This window comes from Cebidichthys violaceus, unplaced genomic scaffold, assembly GCF_023349555.1.
Source record: "Cebidichthys violaceus isolate CVI_PGR_0920_01 unplaced genomic scaffold, fCebVio1.0.p SCAF_13, whole genome shotgun sequence".
NCBI classification, from domain to species: domain Eukaryota; kingdom Metazoa; phylum Chordata; class Actinopteri; order Perciformes; family Stichaeidae; genus Cebidichthys; species Cebidichthys violaceus.
Window position 1 is genome coordinate 847,255 of NW_027176296.1, and position 17,746 is coordinate 865,000.

At 42.6% G+C, this 17,746-nt stretch overlaps 4 protein-coding genes across 4 annotated transcripts in view; 3 read left to right on the forward strand and 1 right to left on the reverse strand.

Annotated features, from left to right (window-relative positions):
• The window catches only part of cpamd8 (C3 and PZP like alpha-2-macroglobulin domain containing 8), a 40,332-nt gene extending 32,046 nt beyond the window's left edge, over positions 1–8,286 (forward strand). The window contains exons 38-44 of the mRNA XM_068707231.1: positions 885–959; positions 1,190–1,295; positions 1,666–1,776; positions 1,859–2,071; positions 3,633–3,707; positions 5,957–6,158; positions 7,248–8,286. Coding sequence (XP_068563332.1) covers positions 885–959; positions 1,190–1,295; positions 1,666–1,776; positions 1,859–2,071; positions 3,633–3,707; positions 5,957–6,158; position 7,248 — 783 coding nt within the window. The 3' untranslated portion in view covers positions 7,249–8,286. The remainder of the gene's footprint in view (positions 1–884; positions 960–1,189; positions 1,296–1,665; positions 1,777–1,858; positions 2,072–3,632; positions 3,708–5,956; positions 6,159–7,247) is intronic.
• Positions 8,287–10,212: 1,926 nt separating this feature from the next.
• On the forward strand, positions 10,213–12,004 carry cimap1d (CIMAP1 family member D). Its single transcript, XM_068707095.1, has 4 exons — positions 10,213–10,252; positions 10,719–10,829; positions 11,130–11,243; positions 11,517–12,004. Exons 1-4 carry the CDS (start codon positions 10,213–10,215, stop codon positions 12,002–12,004), a joined length of 753 nt encoding a protein of 250 aa, XP_068563196.1.
• A 66-nt stretch (positions 12,005–12,070) lies between these two features.
• cks2 (CDC28 protein kinase regulatory subunit 2) lies at positions 12,071–14,129 on the reverse strand. Its single transcript, XM_068707096.1, has 3 exons — positions 13,965–14,129; positions 13,331–13,458; positions 12,071–12,638 (listed from the first exon to the last, which is right to left on the reverse strand). Exons 1-3 carry the CDS (start codon positions 14,021–14,023, stop codon positions 12,595–12,597), a joined length of 231 nt encoding a protein of 76 aa, XP_068563197.1. The 5' UTR covers positions 14,024–14,129; the 3' UTR covers positions 12,071–12,594.
• Positions 14,130–15,989: 1,860 nt separating this feature from the next.
• shc2 (SHC (Src homology 2 domain containing) transforming protein 2) overlaps positions 15,990–17,746 on the forward strand; it is a 17,005-nt gene continuing 15,248 nt past the window's right edge. Inside the window, exon 1 of the mRNA XM_068707233.1 lies at positions 15,990–16,141. The gene's annotated coding sequence lies outside the window, so the exon portion shown is untranslated. The remainder of the gene's footprint in view (positions 16,142–17,746) is intronic.

The window sequence follows — 17,746 nt, forward strand, 5'->3', positions numbered from 1 at the left end:
GCAAGGTTCACAAAATACCTGGAACTCTGTAAGTATGAAACACTGATCAGACGATCTCAAAGGAAAGCTATGATCCCTTGTTGATTTAAACTAATGAAGGCCTAAAGCCAGTTCCATGATTGGTAACCTGTACGTTTTCCACCCTGCAGTCATGTCATGCAGTCATGGGTGAGTACATATGGCTTCAATTCCAGTTGTGGCCCACAGAGCACATTCAAGTGCAAGCAGCAAGCAATGCCTTAGTCAATCCAGGGTTTTTGTGATGTATTTACTCTCAGTGAATAATAAACCCTGGTTAGCATGAGACGGAGCTGTCCAGTCCGTCTTGGTGCTGATTACTATTGTCCATGTCCGTGACTACTAGTTGTCCATTAATGTTGGAATCAAATGTCCAGCTGGCTTAACTATAAGCCATGTGCTCTTTGTCCATGAATGGTCCTTTTGTACTCTTAATCAGCTACAGCCTAAAGTCTTTTCAGCATCGGCCATAGAGTTTCCTTGATCCAGATAGATATAATGCATGAAAGAAAGAGAGATGTATTTGGCTCATTTTCATTTTGTATGCATTAATGGTGCATTTATGTGAAACTGATATTTTTAAAGAGGACGTTGCCGTGTAACATGTTAAAGTTTAGGTGGGTAAGATACCGTGTAACGCTAGAAACAACTGAGAGGAGAGGGAAGTATTTAAAAAGATATTTTCCACTAACCCAAGGACATAAAACACACACACATACCCTACAAAATGTCTGAACAAATTCCAGCATTAACCTAGGTCAGAATCTTCAAGTCTGCCTCTGCACAGATATTCTTGAGTCCAGCTGTGTTTTGTGTTTTATTTTACATACTGAGCCTGATTTTTTTTCTTTTGTCTTACTCAACAGCTGCTGATGGACAAGCGAGTGGGTCTGAAGAGATATGAGCTGAATGGAAGAAAAGTATTGTTCTACTTTGATGAGGTGAGGTCTGTCAGAGCTCATTAAAAGAATACTGTATGTGTGGAGATGGTGGATGAGGAGAGGGTTACCCACCAGTGTTTGCACAGGGTTTTGTGTGTGTGTGTGTGTGTGTGTGTGTGTGTGTGTGTAAAAGTGCAATAGTATGCATATTTGCGTTGCTCTTCACTTGTATGTGTTTCTGGGTGTTTTTGTAAGTTTATATTTTTTCTGTGTTTGTCATCCCTTCTTAGATCCCCAGCCAGTGTATGACATGTGTGGCCTTTCAAGCTATCAGGGAGTACATTGTGGGCAAGACAGCACCTGTTCCGGTCAAGATCTACGACTACTACGAACCAGGTGTGCATCTGATGAATATTTTAAGCAGTGCTTTTTTAAAGATAGATTTTCGCCTTCATTCGACTGAGGACAGTGTAGAAATGGGGACGACATGCAACAAAGGTCACAAGGCCGGAATCAACTGGCCCGGGACGTTACTGTTTTATGGAATGCGCTTCAACCACTCGGCTACCATGGCGCTGCAGTAGCGCTCTTTAATTGAAAAGCAGGGAAACTTAGAAACTCACCAAGCTATGAAGTGGCTTCTTTTTTTGTAGAAAATTGGATCTTTTTTCTTTGAAGTTGATGACCTAGTTATGGAGAGCGTCATCATTGTTTTGTCTGTGTGGATGTGTGAACGTGCTGGTGTGGGTCTGTGCTTTTCATGCAGCCTTTGAGGCCACCCGGTTTTACAACGTCAGCGAGAGCAGTCCGCTGGCACGGGAGCTGTGTGATGGACCCACTTGTAATGAGGTGGAAAGTTCAACCAATCAGTGGATAGGTGAGACTCATGTTACGCTTTAAAGATTCACAGAGAACACTCCACTTTCGTCAGTCTTCTAAAAACGTTTTGTCCCCTGCAGGTTTTGTGCAGGCGAACCAGTGCAACAATGTGTTTGGCTGTCTGGAGGAGGAGCAGTTTGAACGTTGCACTTGCTACAGGGACTGCGGTTACGACGGGGAGCCAGTTTGTGGGTCGGACGGCCAGCTCTACCAGAACCAGTGTCAGATGGAGGTGTTTGCCTGTCGAAATGGGACACGCATCAAGCAGGTTCCGCTGTCCCAGTGTCCTCACAGTAAGAGCTCTCTCATCACACATCATCTGACATCACCTGGACTTTGGCCTTACAACTACTGAGGCTCCGTAATTCACTCATGCTGCTGCTTGCACTGCTGCAAAACATGGTTCCAGTCCTCTAAATCTCCACCCCCATCTCAGATATGTTTAACGTTTTAAATGGGTCTTCTGGTTGGAGAAGCCGTCGACCAATCAGAGTTTAGTAGACAGGATTAAGAAGAGGGCGTCATCTTCTTACATAGTTAGCTAAATACCTGGTAGCTACATTCGTCAGTTGTACGTCCATGTACAGAACCAACTCTTCAATCTACATATTTCTTTGATCAGTGCTCCCAGCATCCAGCTGCTGATTGGTTAGGACAAAACAAAACAGGAAATTGGCCAACATGAACAATACGTCGGGCTGAATGAATGAAGTGAAACAAAAAAGGCAATTGAGCCTGATTATCATGCTAATGCTACTTGACTTGGATGGAAATAATTGCTTGGATGTCTGCATTTCACTTTATTTTGAAAGAAATTTGTGTATCCAAGAGCAGCTCATATCAACTGTGTTGTTTGTTCAGGTCTACAATAGGTGGGCTGTAACAGACATTACCAGTGTGTCCCAGAATTTTTCCTCCCTTTGGAAGAAACAAGTATGTGTCTGTATGAGTTATTGGATACAGTCCGTTGGCTTGGCTATAACTCTGTGTGTGTGTGAGTGTGTGTGTGAGCATGTGTGTGTGTGTGTGTGTGCGTGTGGTTGTGTGTGTAATTGTCCACATGTCCATTGTCCACGCATCTCTATGTGTCGGTTCGCACGTGCAAGTGTGTCTGTGCTCATCTGTGTGTGTGTGTGTGTGTGTGTGTGTGTTTGTGTGTGTGTGTGTGTGCTGTGATCTAAGCTGTAGAAACAGCTGTTCAGGTGTTGAGCTGATTACTGGATGAGTTTTCTGAAGAGAGCTACCCGCCGTGCCTCCCCCCCCCCCCACACACCCTCTTTCGCTCTCTGCTGTATTACAGGGCTCTCTCCAAATGACAGAGTGCTTTTGTCCAGCTCTTTGAAATCCTTGTCACATTCCTTTCCGACGCGCAGCCCAACAACAAAGGAGCCTTCATGTTGTGGAGCAGATTGGGAAAAGGCATAGACAAAACTTTGGTGGGAAAAGCCCTCAGTTTGTGCCAAGTGGTTCATGCTGTAGATTATCAAAAGAATGGTATTTTTGTTTAGAGCTCCCTGACGTTGTTTGTTTGTGTATGGTTGTGCGGGGGCGATTCCTGCCACCATTTCCCTGTTTTGAAAAGGAAAAAGATACAATTTGTTTCCACACACGGTCCCTGTGGCCATAGTTTGGCCCCTGCTATTTTTGGAAAGATTTTAATACAGGCTTCTGTTGAGACTGAGTGTATCATCATTGTTTTGCCAAGAAGTGTTGCTCAGTGGGATGGATAATGCTTCTGGGCAGTATTTAGATTATGCAACACTGAAACTCTGTTGAATTCATTACTAGTTGCTGTGGCGGCCGCGTAAATGTGAATAATCTAACGTGTGTGTTTGTATGTGTTTGTATTTCCAGTGGAGACCGGGGTGGAGGACAGGCAACCAATAGCAAACCAGGAAACTGAGCAGCCCTCAGCGCCTGTACACACAGGTAACTTCATCTACCACACCTCTCCCTACGTATACACAGCTTTGCATTACCTTCCATCCACCTCTCTCTTGCTCCAACCTTCCCCTCATCTGCCTGCTGAGCTGAACCCAGCAGCAGAGGCAGCACGACTCTATGTATTTTCTACAGTAGCTTTTACTTCTTCCCTTGTCTGAATGCTACAGCTTTGATTGCTATAGAAATGTAATCTATGCATCCATTAAAAGTCAATCTGGACTACTGTCAGCTGAATGTAGATGTAGAGGGTCGAGATTTCAGGCATGACAAATGTTGTATGCGTAAACATTTTTAGTAAATTGCGTGTGTTTTTTTTTGTAATGTGGAGAAAGGGAGTTCACAAGGGCAGAAGGAAGAAAGAGTGTGAGACAAAGAGATGAAAGGGTTTGGGGGGGATGTAAAACTGAGAAGGGGGGGGAGAAAGTTAAAGAGGGATGAGCGGCAGACAAGATGAAAGAAGAAAGAGAAAAAAAAGAGCAGGGTGGAGAGAGACACGATGAGAAGAAAGTAGAGGAAAGCAGATACGTAGGTAGGGTGTGTGGCAGCACATTCCCCCGACACCACATCATGTCTACAATCGGTGTGATAAATAGGTGGATAGGTTTCACACTGCAGGCTTGATTGTTGCTCTGCCATGAGCTTAGATCAGCTGCCACTTCCCGAGAGGCAGCCAGAGAATTCCTGATAGGATGTTTGGCTGCGTGCAGCGGGGAGGATGTAGCTGTGTTGCATTTGGCAACACAAACATGAAAAGGCACTGCAAGTCATTCACAAGTTGCAGAAGTGTGCACACTGCACATGCATGCTGTGTGCGTGGATTACATGTGTTCCTATGTGAATCTTTGAGTTGTGTACAGGTGTGTGTGTGTGTGTGTGTGTGTGTGTGTGTGTGTGTGATGTGGCACAGCCTGCGCTGACTTGTTTCCCAGCCTGCAGCTCCCGGTAGCTGCAGCCCAAAAAGCTGCTCTCAGTCAAAGGTCTCTGTAGTACAAAAGCTAACTCTTCACACTCACCACAGGAATGCTGTTATGCACTCACACACATATGTATATATCTATATATGCACACACACACATATTGCATGCTCACACAGGCAAATACGCCCACACAGACGCACACACACACTCGCCTTGATTTTGATAACCCAGGGGTGATTAGATTGAATAAGTACTGTAAAAACACTGTCATTGTAAACCATTAGAATGTTGACGACATGCCCGCTAAGTGCACTGAGAGTGTAATAGGTGAAGGCGGGCCGGTGCCAAGGAGCTGACAGTTTCCACTGGAACGGTGGAGGAAGCTGAAGCTCTGGAATTAGCTTCCCTGTGCAGACTTGTCTTATTAGTGAACTTGTACCAGAAGACAACATGCAGTATAACGGAGACACGGGCTTGCAGGCTTCATTTGAGATGAAATGTCATGTGAATGCGCGCTTTAGTCACTTTTAAATTCCCTCTTTAACAATGTATACATATTCTTTGTGTGTGCGTGTTTAGACAACATAAAGTCCAGTGTGTTCCACTTAAAACTTTGAAGATGTAAAATGTAATTAAAGTGGACTCATAGTACATTCTCATAGTAAACATTTAATAAAGCTATACTCTTATCTGAAAGAGTGAGTCTGTGGTAGCCTGCTATGTTTTAAGCAGGGAGGGACCCCTACTGTCTGTGATGGGGTATTGCTGCAAGAGCTTCAGATGTACAGGATGTTAAAAGTATCCAGTGTTCATCACCAGAAAGCTTTGTGTGTATCCTAAAGGGTTTAACAAACATGTTGAATGTATTTTCTTCCTCATAAAACACCTGTAACATCCTTAAAGGTTTGAAACCTCTCTCTTAACTCTTCTTCTTCCCTACTGCATTGCTATGTTACTTTGCGCGTTACAACCACCTGCAGATCAGTGGAATAGTACAAAACCATTGGCAGGAATGTGTATCGGATCAACTTCATGCGTGAACGTTCTTGTGCGCATGTGCGAGAACAGACAAAACAGAGACCCATATGTAAAAACATTGCTCTGTAACTTTCTAGCGGCCACAAACTCAAAAGGGTACCTTTAAGTCTCCATGAAGCTTAGTTCTTTACCCTTCAGCAACTAAATCTAAATCTCTGTACTTGTTCATACAGAGATTGTGATCAACCATTCAATAGCAACCTTGTCAAGGCCTCTCTACCAACTCTCATTTGGTTTAATGTGTCTCCATTATCTCCGCCCCGTCCCGGATCTCTCCAGGTGAAGAGGAGCAGGGGTCCATGGCAGAGGTGTCCTACTACTCCTATGAATACGACCCAGATTCTGATCCTTTCCTTGCTGATGCAGAGGGGGGGGACATTTTCCACCTTCCTGAAGGTGGGGAGGTCATAGAGCAGAAGATGCTTCTACAAGCAGACACCCAGCTTCCCACACTGGACACAAAAAACACCCCTGATCGATGGTAGGAGCTGCTCCAACGAATTGTTGTTGCCTTTTTTTCAGACTTTGGGTTTCTAGGTCTCGGGCATGTTTGTAGTGTGCTTTGCCTCGAGCTTAAAGGATATTCTGGTGTTAATCTATTTCTGTATGTTTCTTTTTGTCAACAAATCCTGTCAAAAGACCAAAACCGACAATGCACCGGTCTGTCTCTCGATACTTGCCGAGTTCCTTTCCTTTTTGCCAGGCAATAATGTTAGAGGTGCTAGATTTGAAATTCAAAACATTAATATAGCAGCAAACAACTATTTGCTATGTAAAGCTATAGCTAAGTAATATCTACCTGAGCAGAAATGAAGTCATTCTCCCTCTGTGTGTGTTGTAACCCGAGCTTCTTAGGTCTACACACACAGTCCAGCCATGCGTTTGCTTGTAGTGCATGTGAGTGCATGTGAGTCCCGGTGTGTGTATGCCCCACTGGCTAGCTTATCGCCACCATTCTGTACGGTGCTCATACGGTGGTTACAGCACCGTCCCAACCAACGGCGTAGGCAAGTAAGCGTAGCACCCGCCCTCTGGTTACCCTCCAGGTTAACGCTGTTAGCTCTCAACATGGCGACGCCTGAGCCGGCGGCTTGCAGCTAACAGTGCTATCAGCGCTAACAGTGCAAACAACTGTAACAGTGCTGACGCAGATAACAGTGTTTACCAAAAGGGTGGGTGGGTAGGTGCTAAGCTTCCGCGACGTTGTTATCAGCTGCGCAGTGCAGAGCAACGTCCATGAGCTAGCCAGTGGAGCACGCTCACATGCACTAAAAGGCATGTTGTCGGCCCGGCTATGTAAACAAAGCACAGAGAAGCTCGGCTTACATCGCACACAGAGGGACTTCATTCTCTCCTCAGGTAGACATTACTCCACTACACTCCACTCTTTACATAGAAAATAGTTGTTCACTGAATGTCGTGTAGAGAACCTTTAAAGAAAGAACTTTTTGCTGCGGTAGGGCAGTTATACAACCTCTCCATAGATTTATATTGTTCTGTGAAAGAAGTGTTAAAAGTGTCTGAGATGGTCTTAAAATGACAGTTTGTTTCGTTTTCTTGTCGTCCACAGAAACGCTCACAGAGTGAGCCACCTCCAAATTGTACATTATTTGTGAATATGCTAGTGAATGGAAAGAGAAGAGAGACTTGGGACTTGCTCAGCCTGAAGGGAAGAGATGATGGAGTCTGGAGAATGAGAGAGTGTGTTTTTAGCTGTGAGATGAATGGGGACTGTGTGGATGCATTCCTACATTGGTGTGTGTGGTTGGATGTGACTGTGTGCGACTGCTATTAAAGTAGTGTCCTCCAGACTTTTACTCTTCTTCCTCCAGACTCCTGGTCACCAATAGGCACCATAGCGTCTTTGTTATTCACTGTACTGCCTTTATAATCACTAGAAGAAATAATCAAGTATTTATGTTTGTAATTACACCTGACTTTAAGCAAAATATTTTGTTATATTTTCTATCTGTGGTATTTATTTGTAGCTAGAGGTCATATCATTTTAATTTTTATTTTTTGTCATTGCCCGCCCATACAGTCTACTTTCTGCCCTTGTGGTTCTTTGAGTTCAAACAAAAGGCAATGTGCTGTCAAAGGCTTTTTTTCCCTTTCATAGCAAGCTTTAACCCAATTATTGAAATGTTTGATGAAATTCCTGTGCTGGTATCCTGCTGGTAAAAGACAGATGCTAACCATATGCTTTACAGAAACATAAGCTCAAATGTTTTTCATATTAGACAGCACAGGGGAGATTGACAGGAAACAAAGAAAGAGAAGAGGACTGACATGTAACAAAGGTCTCTGACCGACTCAAACTGGTCCACCAGGACACACCAGCCCAAACGTTTCTGAAACTGTCGCACCGAGACACCAACATCATCTACTCTCAAGTCGCCTTTCACCTTACCTACCTTGAGATTTGATTGTACAGTTCATAAGCTATTTTGTTTTTGTTAAATTTTGATTCGTGAAGCAATCAACTTAAAAATCAAGAATGAAGTTTAGAATTTCTGTAAATGTACCAAATTTGATTCAATGTAGCCCCTCTTCATATCAAAACTTGTGCTTTTTAAAACAAACGAGAATAAAATTTGTATACAATCCAAGGTTTTGGTTTTGTCGCCTTTTATACTCTCAGGTTTTGATGCTGTGGTTAATAAGCAGACTAGACTTGCTCATGTGTCCAGTCATTAATGGCTTACCTGGGTTTAAGTCATTGGCTTCTGCCCTTTGTTACTCTTACTCCTTCTGTTATAACTTGTGCAATTACACTTTGTATAACTGAAGGGAAGAAATGCCTTGTCCCTTGTTACTTTTTGTAATAAATTGCATATGCGATCTCTGCAGATGCAGCACAGTAGATGTGTCTGCTCCACTAGCAGAGGAGATGCAGTTTATGAAAGCTGCGTTGCTCCATTTCCTTTGAAAGGCTAGTTAAGTCTGGAGATAATTTCCTGTCAGCAGCCAGCTGTATCACAACCCTGCTGCTCCACTGCTTTGATAACAGACTCTGTGACCCCTGGCAAGCTTCTGCGTTAGACAGAAAGCATGTACATGTGTGTGTGTGTGTGTGTGTGTGTGTGTGTGTGTGTGTGTGTGTGTGTGTGTGTGTGTGTGTGTGTGTGTATCGGCGGGTACACGCTGCATACGTCTCTGGGTTTGTATGTGCACCGTACTATATGCGTTATAACTGCTAACAACAGATTCGGGTTACCTAAGCAGCAGCCCGGAGAGAGAGTTGGAGCCTGTTAAAGTTTAATGTTTGTTTTCCGCACATGTCACTTGTCGACCCTCTCAGTTACTGTGGCCTCTGGCAACGGGCGGCTCGGGCCTGTAAACGAGTCCATCAAATCCCAACTACAAATCATCACTGGGACTAGTGGAGATCAAAGAGGGCTAAACTGTTACTGCATCTGGGTAATCGGTGCGCCCTTAAGATGAAGATGAGAAACCAGAGGGTTACCTGACAAATGAAGGTAGTCGGCCTGTAACTGCTCCAGGTGTGCTGCCCTGACATGTGACCCTGCTGTGTTTGGGGCTTTATAAATGTGTTTGAGGAATACACAGTATGTATGGAAATAACTATGAATTTCCTCAGCATTCCTACTTTCATAAATGTAAAGAAGTGTGTATGGAGAGCGCGTACAGACAGTAGTTCATAGTTTACGGGTTAGGTGTTTGTGAAGTCATGGAACTTCTACACCTAACCCTTCTCCTATATGCTCTGAGCCGATGCTGTAGGCCTTACCTCTCCAGTCTAAAAGGAAACGAACGTTACTGTAGTGACAACACGGGACCCGGGCCGTAACAAACTCTCCACAGCAGTCTCTGTGGCAACTGCATGCATGGCTGAAGAGTGATATTGCATCTCCACACTGCGATGAGCAGAAAGAGTGAAAGGAGGGAGAGGGGGATCTTGGTTTCATGGTTTGCAGGGGGAGCTAGCATTACATGAGTGAATCGGAGTGATGACATTGTTCCTAAGTACCAGCTGAGTGCACCTTTACATCAACCTCTGTGGAGGAAGGGCTATTCATGTGTCCGAGCCCCCACAGGTGGACAAAAGGACAAGCAGGCAGATGGATAAAACCCCTATCCAGCGTAGAGTCTGCTCCGCTGTTGACACTTTGATACCTATTATGCGTCTCAGGTTTCCTGATTGTTTCAGAGGAAATTAGGGATTGATTCTGGACCATCAAGGGGGTCTGGGTTTCACTGCCAGCTTGGACATAGTGGCGCTCGATCCTGGAGAATACTGTGGTATCTGAAGAAAGACCACCAAGACGGACATGGAGTGAGGTGCTCCTCTAACGGCTGCATTTCCAAGTATGCAGTCGGCCTCGGTGCTGGCTAAAAGGGGGAACTGTCTGTGGTAAGGTGCAAAAAACATTGCATTTAAGGTTTTGTTTTTATGGGATTAGAATTGTCAATGAATATTTCTTCAGGCAGCTGACATGCTGTGTGAATGTTTTTAGTAGTATTGCTGCTACTGAGCGACTCCTGAAGTATTCGTCGCCTCTACAAAGAGTCAAATGGAGAAAAAATACCCATTAATAGCAGCAAGAGAAAAAGGTAAGTTCATTTGTAGAAACCTTTTTTTTTTTTTTTACTTGTGTAAATTCATGTGTCTAAAACTGTACATCCTGTCTAAAGGCATGACTATCATGTTGCAGTTGGTCATTTGGTATTTCATCATTTCAAAGTGGGAACACTGACTTGAGCAGAGTAGAGGATGTCTCAGTGTGCAGACCTGCCAGGACTCGCTCCTCTCTGTGAAAAATGCCACCAAACACTTGTACACTATGAGGTGTGGTGACGCAGATCATTCTTGCCTCATACTTGAGTTTATTAGATTGTCAAATAAGAGGTCACAATTATTCTGAGTTATGTAACATTCTGTCATTTAGCAAATTTGCGTACATTGCACTTATTAACACAACAACACTAACACAACGGTGTCACTTGTGCACTGTGAACATGTTTAATGTCGTATAATGTGTCGGCCGTACACCTCTGTGTTAACTCCCCACGTCTCTAGGGCCGGGGCCCGGGCGCTATGGGCTTCCTCCCACCGTTGGATTCATGGGCCACGACTTCACCAAGACGACTAGCCCTGCTTATTCCTTCCATGGCAGGATGAGCGACACCAGTGAGTTCATCTCTTTCTCAAACTTTTAGGTTCTCATGTAGCTACATAGCTGTAGAGAGATTATTCTTTTTTTTAAATTTAATATCCTTAAATACACATGACCCCAAGTCACATTATATATCCTCAGTGATGTAATGTTAAATACGAGCCAGTAGGGGGAGACAATGCTTCATTAATCTGTAGTTTCTCACCTTATGTTCATTCTAGCCAGTTTATTTTAGGACCACTGCATGATCAAACCAAACCGACAGAGCAGATATTATATATTGACTTGATCATATATGTTTACTTTCCCTGCAGTGTATTGTGTAGACTCAAGTCCAGGGCCACAGTATCACATTGATGCAAAAATGACTCGTTTCGGAAGGGCCGTCACACCTGCATACTCCATGTTGGGCCGAGTGAAAACACAGAGTAAGTTCCTCTTCATAACAGGCAAATAACTGTTGTTTTCAGTGCACATTTTGTTTCAAATACGTTGTAATGCTGCATCTTAAACTAAGACCAAATTAACTTATCCGTTATTTGAAAGGATGAACCCTTGAACAAAGACGTGTTTTTGAACCTACTTCTACAGATCCAGTGTCAGCTGTTCCAACTGAAAATCTGAACCACACTAAGCATGCTACTCGACCATATGTTGTTGAGTTGATGGTTTGTATTATTCAACCGTTTTCTGTTCACTAGAGGAGCTATTCCAGACACCTGGACCGGGTGCATACAGCCCTGAGAAAACCCCACCATGCAGCCTCCAGCGCAGACCACCGTCTTACACAATGGGGTCTCGTTCACAGTACCGGAGTGTCGACTCAGTACCGGCTCCTAACAAGTACTGTCTGCCTCCGCTAATGGGCCCTCAAGTCCCGAACAAGCAAGCCAGCGCAAGTTACACAATGTCAGGTACTTACAGCACAGGGGGACCCTCTGTGGATTTAGCCCAGACGCCAGGGCCTTGCAGGTACAACAGTACGGACCCAAGTGTTTATCTACCCAGAAAGCCGGCCTTTTCCATGCTGGGACGTCACGGTTTACCCAGAGATGCCACCAACAAACCCGGTCCTGGGACTTATAATCCAGAGAAAGTGACAGTTCACAAGGCTCGGGCCCCAGCCTACTCCTTGGGCATCAGACACTCCGAATTTGTTACTCCACTGGTTGTCAATGTTTCCGACTGACCATCATCACACAGAAAACATAATTCTGTGTTCTGGTAGAAAGAAATATTCATGAGCAAACATAGCTAATGTGAAGAAGTACATTTAATTTGTTCTTTCAGCAACAAAGAAAGTGTTGAATCAACCATGACTCAGTCAACATTTATAACATCTCGAAATAATATTATGTACATGACAAACACAAGTTTAAAGAATAGGAAAAACATAGAAAGCTCTTTTGGGAAAGTAATGGGCTTGAGGAAAGGAAAAAAAAACAAAACAAAAACTATGCCTGCCCGATACTCAGTAAATAAATCAATCATAAAAATGGCATCAAAAGACATTTAAAAAATGCATTTAAAATGTACAATTGACAGGCAAACTTTCACTTTCATGTTGTTTATAATGTTATCATTCACAGTGGAATCAAGCCGATTGCCTCTCATTACCTCTAAAAATTGAGGGAGTTTGAAAGGACAAAAGACACAATACAACCAAGGCTTTTCTACACAATACATTAGAACATATGTAGATAGTATGTAGGAGAGATGTATGGTTCATAGACAATACAAATCAGCAAAGATGATAGCAGGCACTTTACAGGTTTCCATTTAATCCTTTGGGAGAGGTCTTCTGAAAAGCAGTATGTGTGGCTCTGGAGAGTAAAGCAAAGAGGAAGTATCTGTCAGCATCATCTGTACAGTGGTTACACTATACCGTGTACCTTCATGCACACAGCTGTGTGCAGGAAGTTTCATGGCAGTCTAACGGCACAGTTCAGATATTTTTCACGACTACCTTAATACAATACTCACATGCTGATGTACATGTGTTGTAAAACAAGAGTTACCAGTCCCTGCAATCGTTCCTTTTCTCTATACTGGTCATGAAGAGATCCTTTTGCGGCAGACCACAACGTAAGAGATTGTGGCCAAAACACACAGTCCTTCTGTGTGAAAACTGCACTCTACAGCTGAGCTAAAGCTAAAAGGAGGTATTTTTGAACAGTCTTAAATACAAAATCCCATCATTCCATTCCTCTACACTGTTTTTTTTGCTGAGCAGCAGGGAAGTGGCATAAACACAAAGGGGACTTTTGTTCTAGAAATACTGTAATATTGGAAATACCCATTTGATGAGACTAATTTAGACTGCTGAAACCATACAAAAACATATATTTCCTTTGGCTGAGCCTTAGGGTGCATCTAGCACAGAACTAGATTATTTCTGTCATATCTTGTAGACACCTGGTAAGAAAGGACTTCTTCTCAACCAGCATGGACAGAAGGGATGATTGCAATATTTTTAGCTCCTACAATATGCATGTGGATATAAGTGCATACTGACCTGGTTTGTGTATCATGTAGTGAATCCAGCCCTGGCTCTGTTGCACCCCGAGTCCTCTCCACTCGTCTTCTGCCATCAGGTGGGTGGGGGGCACCAGTTTAGACAGCTGCTTTGGAAGCACCACATGTCTATGGGACGATAAAGAAAAACAGCAAAGAATTATCCACTAGGAACCAGAAACGTATTTTAGGGTTGGTCAAGAAGTAAGTCAACTAGACTGTTTCAGGTAACTTCATATAATGATAGCGAACGTTGACGGCTAGGTCCTCATGAAACTAATAATGTACAAATATTGACGTCACCGTTAATGTAACCTAACAGTCAGCATAGCTCGTGCTATTAGCTGTAAGTGGCTCAAGAGTGTTTTTGTTAGCTTAACTGTTAGCTATTTACAAATATTTTGCGTTACGTAACTCTAATGCTAAACTAAATCAACTTACATACTTTGTAACGTTACTGTATTTTACTTTATTACCCATTAGCCAGCATACGTTAACGTTACGGTCAGCAGTGTTAAAGTTAGCTAGCCTACCCAATCTTACCGTAATTTGACGTTAAGCTAACTAAAGTTAACAGTTGCTGAACACAAAATAACGGACTTTTAACTAGAGCTAAACACGCTAGTTAATCACACCTGTATTCAAACTCCTCGTCGTTGTACTTGTCAGAGTAGTAAATTTGTTTTTTCGACATCTTTCGTCGGTGATAGCAGTCAAAGCTGAATTCCAGAGAGCTGTTTCGGGTGATGTGAAGTAGCTTAGCTCACTAACTTAGCAATAACGAAGCTGCTGTCATCTGCCGCTGTTTTCAGAGGACAATTCAAAACCCAACGGTTACCCGCATGTCCCTGATTGGTGAAAGCAGCAGCACGTGGACTTCCCACCGAGCTAGATCGTCCATGTTTGAAAAGATGAACCACTCGGATGTGAAAAGCACGACTCTTCAACGGGGAAGCACTACTTTGCGAAAAAGTGTGTGTATTTCCCCGTAAATTATTCAAAAACACACATTCACGCAATTATCTTAAGTTTTAGTTTTGTGCCATATAGTTCAAATAAGTCTTAGACGTTTAAAAGGAAGATATTGTCTGTATTTTTGAAAACGTATCTAGTACTTCGCCAAGACTTTTCATTGAAGTGCAGAGGGGTCCTTCATCTGTATACTCTCTCTGCCACGTTGCGAATCTTTCTTACGTCGTTACTCCGGGGCAACGAGGTTTTTTGCCCGGGGTGCTGGAGCGTGTTCTCGTGCTACGACTGGAGCTCTACGGACTGTAGGTGGGAGGTGCCCGGGTTGAAATAAAAAAGGCACTCGGTGGTGGTGAAAACAACAATTGCCATTTTCGGGACATTTCGGATTTAGAGTTAAATATTAATCCTAAGCGTTACAGGCAGTGGGTATACAAAGCGAATACATAATTCCTAAATACATTTAGCCTTCAGTGAGTTTGCGAATGACGGTTGGATAACATTTAGCTGGAAATCCATCTAACATGAACCCTAATGGAATACAGTGTTTCTAAATATAGCCCATCAATGTAGCTTGCATTGGTCTTTACATTATCATCATTCGTTTTCCCCCCCAAGCTTAGCAAGTTTCGATTTAATTTAATTTATTAAATTATTTAACTTTTACTTTCAATTTGGTTGCATTCATGGATGGTGCATATAATAAGTGCATGCACTAAGCCTACACAAACGATGTTTCTTTACCACTAGCTCTTATTTTAGTAATGCATTCAGTTATATTAATTATAGATTGTTATCTTTACCAAATTTGGATCCAGTTGAATTTGTCTTGTCACTTGATATTTTTTAAATTACATTTTTTGATAATTTGCTATGAACATAGATCACTCTCTAATGCATATGTGACATAGGCCTATTTCCACTGACTTGTTTGTTTTTATTCTTTATATTTCAGTAATTACTGTTGTGGCACCATAATAAGCTATACACAAAGGAGAGCGTCTGTCATCTCTTATATTTTCTCTTGGGCCTTACACAAACATATTACCTTTCCCACTAAATGTTTTGTAAGTACATGCAAAATAAACTCTCTCTTTACATTTTAACCAAAACAAAGGAGTTTAAGGATTATCTTGTTGGAAGTAAGTAACCTATGTGGTAATCACTGTTGTCAAGGTAATGGCTGCTAATGAGTGGTGGTGTATTCACAGCATGGTGTGTTCCACTTGTATATGCAAACTACCAGAGTCAGGAAGCACATATGTTAACTCTTCACATACAGAACATGATAGTGTAGTTGACTGATCAGCTGCAAGTGAGTAATATATTGTTATCTATGGCAATTAAACCTATAGTATCATCTTCAAATGGTTGCTCTTGTATCTATTTCTTTAAAGCGCATTTATTTCATTTGGTTTTGAAATAATAATGACTTCATATCTGTTTTTCTTTTGAGTAGAGTATGTTGCCAGAGCAGGTATTTAGTTTTTTTCCTCACAGAAAAGGGGACAGGACATATAGAGGAAAGGCCAGCTTACTTGTGCATCTGTCAACATGCAGCATCTGGTTTATCAGTAACTTCTTATACTCTAGCAAACAAACAGGAGCCGATTGGCTGCATGGAGGCAGGTGGGATGGCAGCGGTGGTGGTAGTTTGCTTGTCTCAGTGTGGTTTGTTGTAATGAGTTTTCCTGACTAGTGGATTGAAATCATTCTCTTATTCAACCATAGATGCAGCTCATGTGTGCTGTGTGAAGTATTGCTGTTCTCTGATAAAAAGTCATTGGACATTCACTGGGCTGGATTCTTTTCATCTTCTTTCTCCTTAGAGCCTGATATATTGGTAAGTTTCCTGATGTCTTTCTAAATGACTTTTAAGTTTACTAATGTTACAGTGTAGCGGTCACTGTAGTGCACAATTTAAACCTATTTCGATCAGCGCAGTTTGTTTGTTTACAGGTTGTTTACTGTGTTGTCCTTCTGTCACATTGTATTGGACAGACAACCTGATTGTTGCACTCAATTAATTAATAACTGGCTGGATTGAATTAAGCAGTTGATAAAGGAACATAACGATCCGTTCCTTGTCTGCGGCCCCTCTTTTTGCGTAACAGGTGACTCTGACTATTGGGTTATTTCACAACCAGTGCAGACATTGCTCTCACCATGTGTGCATGATTTGACCAACCCCCCCCCCCCCAAAAAAAAAAAAGAAAAAGAGAAAACCTGCTTAACTCAGTTTGTTTCACACTGAGAATCCTGCTTTATTTACCTCTGTGTACGGTGCAAATATAATTGTGAGTGGAAATCAGAGTGGAAGTGATTTGATTGGGAATGGCCGATTGCTCCCTGGGGAGACGGATGAGAGACACACACACACACACACACGCGCGCGCGCGCACACAAAATACACTCTAACTAATGAGATGGAACTCATAACCCAGTACATTTACTCACATTCACAATCCATATTCTAATTATTATTTCTGTTTTGTATTTCATTAAAACTCTACGGTACATTGCACATTTTGAGCCCTCATGAAAAACATTCCTAGTCTGATTAGGGCTGATGCTTACCGTAAAATACATTATTGATAGATATAAAATCATAGATAAAAAAATGAACAAAATACATTGATAGTAGGGTACCAGGAGTGCTTGCTTATTTTTCATATTTAGCTTTTAGTTTTGTTTAATGTCTTTTCAAATTCAATATTTATCATCTAGAGAGAGAGAATAGAAAGTGGACTCTCCGAGTGACCCTTCAACAGTAATTGTATTTATATCTTAATATCATTGCATTTTGAAGTTGTCTCAAATTTATACAGTGATAGCATTGTTCAATTTTAACGGTTTGAAATACTGCTGCTAATTGAGCCTCACGATTAACACATACTAAAACAGGTTATACATTTGCAGAATCTCTCTTACAGTATATTGAAAAATAGGTTCTCTGTGGAGAGAGAGAGAGAGAGAGAGAGAGAGAGAGAGAGAGTGTGTGTGTGTGTATGTGTGAGAGGTTGACTGCGGTTCAGGCAGATGTGTTTTAGCTAATACAGTCAGAGAGCAGCTGGGCAGGGCAGGGCTAATAGACCCAATGACATCATCCAGAGAGAGAGAGAGAGAGAGAGAGAGAGAGAGAGAGAGAGAAGGAGATAGAGAGAGGGAGAGAGAGAGAGAGAGAGAGAGCTAGAGAGAGAGAGGGAGAGAGAGAGAGAGAGGGAGGGAGGGAGGGAGGGAGGGAGGGAGGGAGACTGGGAGTATACGAGCGAGCCTGCCTAAGGCAGTGAAAGGAAGCAGGCCAGCTCAGACAGAGAGGAGAGTGGCAGGAGAGCGGGACAGTGTGTGTGTGCGTGTGTGTGAACGGGAGAGGACCAGACAGCGTTCAGTTGACAAGGATATAGGACTCCACCTGGAAGATTTTCTTTCTAGTTTTCCCCCCTTCTTC